The sequence below is a fragment of the Solanum lycopersicum genome, chromosome 7, assembly GCF_036512215.1.
Source record: "Solanum lycopersicum chromosome 7, SLM_r2.1".
NCBI classification, from domain to species: Eukaryota; Viridiplantae; Streptophyta; class Magnoliopsida; order Solanales; family Solanaceae; genus Solanum; species Solanum lycopersicum.
This window is the reverse complement of record NC_090806.1, coordinates 8,920,277-8,925,066: the sequence shown is the minus strand read 5'-3', so window position 1 is coordinate 8,925,066 and position 4,790 is coordinate 8,920,277. Positions and strand designations below refer to the sequence as shown.

The window sequence follows — 4,790 nt, the reverse complement described above, 5'->3', positions numbered from 1 at the left end:
TTTTTAATTAAGAATTGTTGTCACCGTTACTCAATTTTTTTTTGTTTCTAATCATATATATATATATAATAGAAAATTTTATTGTCGCCTACGTGGCAGCTTCCCCATCCAGAAAACCCTTTCACTTTACAATATTCCCTAAAATACCCTTTTTTAAAAGATCCCCCACACCAGCCGCCTCTTCAACCCAAACAATCTGTCGTTTTGCTTTTTGTTTTTCTTTCTTCACACAACGTGTCCTGTCGCCGGAAACAACCATTCATTCTGCCTTCTCCGAAACAACACGCCTCATCGTCAACGGTTTCAACCTCTTTATAAAATGGCTAACACCCTTCGTAGCACCCATTCTCTATCACTTCTTTCTGTCTTTCTGACTACAAATATAAACAGTCTTCTACTTTCTACCAAAGAAATCTAAACATGGCCTATTCACTTCTTTCTGATTTGGATGCTACTCACGATGAATGGCTGATTAGAGTCCGAGTCTGTCGGCAGTGGGAATTTATTAATTTCAAGCGCAGCCCAAAAATGATAAGCCTTGACATGATACTAATTGATGAAAAGGTATGCATAATTCACATCCTTCGCTTCTAATTTTTAATATCGTTATTATGCAGTGTCTTCCACATTGACTTCTCTCAGGGAACTTTGATGCACGCAATAATATGGAAGAACCAAATCAATAAGTTTCGTGATAAGTTGAGTGAAGGATTTGCAGTCATTATTAGAAACTTCAAAGTTTCAGCATTAACCAGTGACTACAGACCAGTACAGTCGAACTTTAAAATAACATTTTTGCGGAAAACTGCCATCCAAAAACTACAGGATGATGTTGTCCATATCCCTCAAAATGGTTTTCAGTTTATTCAACCAGAAGTTATTCGCTCAAGGATCAACAACAACATTCTACTGTCAGGTATATTTATTCCTTTCATTTATGTTAGACGCTGTGTGGACCGTATACAATGAATAATTCCCCTCCTAACTTGTAGATGTTGTTGGATGCTTATGCGGAATTGGTGATGTAGAAAGTGTGGGTTCAAAATGGCAGAAGCGCGACATACACATTCTAACCGATCCGTAACTTTCTTAACTCATTTACGTTCATATTCATTCATCCCCAAATTGCAGCATCAAAACTCATATTGATTCACTGTGTAATACATTACAATTATCTTTTAGAGATGATCTGACTATCAAAGCAAGGATAACTTTGTGGGAGGACCATGGCGAATCATTTTACCCCTATGTATATCCCAACGACTTTGGACCCTACAATGTCATTATCACTGCTACAACAGTCAAAGAATTCAGAGGTATGTACTTATTCTGAACATGCTGCAACATTATAGTAGTGACATGTATATGCCGTTATGACAATTAAGTTGTTATTTATTTCATAATAGGCGAACTAACTTTTGCCACCACCGCTGCAAGTAAAATTTATGTCAATCTTAAAATGGACAACATCACCGCCTTGCGTCATAAATGTTCAAAGAAGTCAGTTGATATTGTAACTATTGCGAGTGGAAACTCAAGTAACGTTCCCAATGCACAAGCTATGTTTGAAAACGGGATGACTGTTGCAGAATTATTAGATTCTGAATGGAGTCCCGACATAGAGGTTAGTACCATAATAACCCTTCAAACAAAAATCACCTTTCCTTTTATCAACATACTGCCTCTTTTTAATATGTGTACCAATGTTTATATGTTTTAATGTATCTATCTTCATTATTCATATGGTAGGAATGTGTGGTTACACTCCGCGCGCAGATCACTGCAATAGAGAATTTCTTTGATTGGTATTATATTTAATGTAACTTCTGCAACAAGAAAGTTGAATCCTCAAATGGTGTCTACACATGCCAGAAGTGCAACAAACAATGTGACTTACCATTGATTAGGTAAGCAACTAATAAACATTCTATTCACACCTTATATTTGAAGGAACACTAACGTTTTATACTCACACAGGTTTAAAATCCACATTAACGTCAAGGACAATGGTGGGAGAACACTACTTTGGTCCTGTTTAATGGAGTTGCTGAAAAACTTCTTGATACTTCTGCTCACAAGTTGGTTAATCGTTTGTCCAAAAAAGAGAGTAATATACCACCCCAGATTCAAAGTCTTTGCGGGATGGAATTGGTCTTCAAACTCAAATTAAGCAGTTTCAAATTGAAAGAAGGGCTGGAAAACTATACAGTCACAAAAGTTTATGTGCCTGATGAAGAATTAGAATTGCAGCACTGCATAAACAAAGACAAAAGGGTTAAGGTATACAGTGTGATTTTTTTGTCAAATTCGAACTCTCTTGATAGTAAATCAGTCATCTTCTATACCATCCATTCAACATAAACCCTCCTTAATTATTGGAATGGTTTTTACTGTACAGGGTAAAGAGAAATTGGAAGATTCCACTGAACAAACAGACTTCAATGCGGAAGGATTAAACACAGACTACTCTAAAGAACTTTCTGATGAAGAAGACACTTTCATTTCCAAACAAAGAGTTTATTCAACAAAGTTCAAGAAGCGAAGGAACTTATTTATAGCTGACAGTGAAGAGAGTGATGATGACACCATAAAAAGGACAAAGTAGAGTTATTTTTATCCTAGGGACCTTACCATTATTAGTTTGATCAAAAAGTGACAACTTTTTTTGTTTAACAGTGGCTATATATAGTTGATGTTTGTTATGGTAGGTGATTAGGTTTAGTTTAGTGTCAAATAATCTTTCATTACTAAATGCACATTACTATCAAAGTTGAGTTGTTTATATATTCCATCTCCCAACACACATTTTGCTCCTCAAGTTATACGTAACACTTATCAAGTTCACAATTAGTCGCTCAACTTACGGTATTTTGAAAATCCTCACCCACAAACATATTACACTTCATTGGGAGTCGTTACCGCATAGTTGAACAATAAAATGCAATAATTACAAAACCATTTTTGGAAAAGTCAAACAAAGATACAAAGTTGTTGCATGAGCAGCTTTCTGTATGGCCCTTGCACCTCTCCAAATCTCATGTTGAATTGCTGCATTCTGCTCTTCACCGCCAGACTATTAAGATATTGCATTTGCTATTCCAGCAAAGAAATATAACTCACTTTCGCCGTCAATACGAGGCCCATAAACCTGCATACAAAACTCAAAACACTTACTAAACAGATACAGAACTAGAGCCATCTTCGCAGACATTGTTTGTGGTGGCTGTAAATCATCTGAAATGACAATTTCATCATTTCACAATTCATGAGATCTTGTAATACTAGGTATTAAGATTTGATATTTTTCCTCTTTAGCAGGGATTAGTTTCATTCTCGTAATACATACTCAGTAGAGTCCAATGGCTGTAGAGACAAGTCGTGTTTGAGAAGATCATTTTCTCACTTTGTTTTTGCTGATGAATTAGTTTTGCAAGTGATTTTTTGTTTCTTTATATTTCTCTTGTACATAAAATGTTCAAATTTAAAAAAATTGTCTTCCATCAGTCAATTTATGTTTAAGGAAAATAATATCAGCATTCTTCTTTGAGAAAACAAAGGACATATTCAGGCATTGAAATAATGATCTGTCACCATATTTTCTATCACACAGACACGAACAGACTACACACTTGAGTGATAGCTAAGTTTCATTCTAAGATAAAGCAAAACTCAGCAGAGATTCAACCAACAGACACGTAAAATCTTTTTCCATATCATTTTTAAAAGTCATATTCTTAGACAGCCCAAGAACACAGGCATAAGTGCAATTCATGAGGAGCTTTTGATCTATGAAGAAGAGCCAAACAGAATTTCAAAAACGTCTTAATTTCAATTATCTAAAACTATATGTATAAAAATGAACCATGAAGAAATAACTCATTCAGAAGGAGCTCCATTCAGAAGTGTCTCAGTCTCATCATGTTTGAAGTCATCTTTCATATTTGCGATGTGAGTATAAAAGGCAGACACTATACAAAATAACCAATTTGACAATCGCAACATATTCCACCACATAATCCCCACAGCATCTCTGGAGTACTAAAAAATATGTGGTTCAACACATAAACCACAATGAAACTAATTAGTTAAAACTAAATAAAAAGAATCAACTACGAAAACAAAATGACATGACAACTGACTGTCTTAATGGACTACTCAACTCTGTCGCACCGAAACGTTGTGTCCTTTCAAACACTTAAAACACACCAATTCCACCCCCGGAACGAAATGGTGTGTCCTTTCATACAGTTAATTTACACTGATTCCTATTGATATAAAATAGGAACAAACAATTACTTTCTTCATAACACAACTAAAATCCAACCTTCTGCTACTAAGAAATCTATTGCAACACATTGCTCTATCGAGAGAACCAGATTGGGAAGAAATCTTACCATCAAATCTATTGCACTACACTAAAAAATCAGTACACCATATATTGGCCAGTATTCTTACCAACATAAATTTTTTTAAAAATTCAGAATTAGCAGATCATGGGGCCAGACATAATGGATTTGATAACACACAGTATTAAGGCATTTTGTGGGTCTACAGATATTTCCTCTGACATTCAGGAACTACACCAAATTCTACCTCATTTAGAAAGCAAATATAGGAAGTCCAAAAAAATATGAAGAGTAATACATTAACAACAACCTATAATACGCGGACAGAGGAATTAGTAAATATAAGAAAATTCCTGCCAAGGTATTCTCGCCTGAAGAGGAAACTCACATTACTTCAGAGGAAATACAAAGATCAACCACAGAAGCAAGCGGATTTGGTTGTAC

General features: G+C 35.2%; 1 protein-coding gene across 1 annotated transcript; it reads left to right on the top strand.

The window, feature by feature from the left end:
- The first annotated feature begins 420 nt into the window (after window positions 1-420).
- On the top strand, window positions 421-2,605 carry LOC138337283 (replication protein A 70 kDa DNA-binding subunit D-like). Its single transcript, XM_069287188.1, has 7 exons — window positions 421-564; window positions 643-916; window positions 1,029-1,080; window positions 1,183-1,316; window positions 1,407-1,624; window positions 2,080-2,280; window positions 2,399-2,605. The coding sequence occupies exons 1-7, from the start codon at window positions 421-423 to the stop codon at window positions 2,603-2,605; spliced, it is 1,230 nt and encodes a 409-aa protein (XP_069143289.1).
- Window positions 2,606-4,790: the final 2,185 nt, after the last annotated feature.

What these genes read in the sequence shown, in the direction of transcription:
- LOC138337283 (XM_069287188.1), top strand. Translation starts at nt 421, where the DNA reads ATGGCCTATTCACTTCTTTCTGATTTGGATGCTACTCACGATGAATGG. An exon ending in ATACACATTCTAACCGATCC is followed by an intron (nt 1,081 to 1,182) that starts GTAACTTTCTTA and finishes ATTATCTTTTAG; the next exon opens with AGATGATCTGACTATCAAAG. An exon ending in AACAGTCAAAGAATTCAGAG is followed by an intron (nt 1,317 to 1,406) that starts GTATGTACTTAT and finishes ATTTCATAATAG; the next exon opens with GCGAACTAACTTTTGCCACC.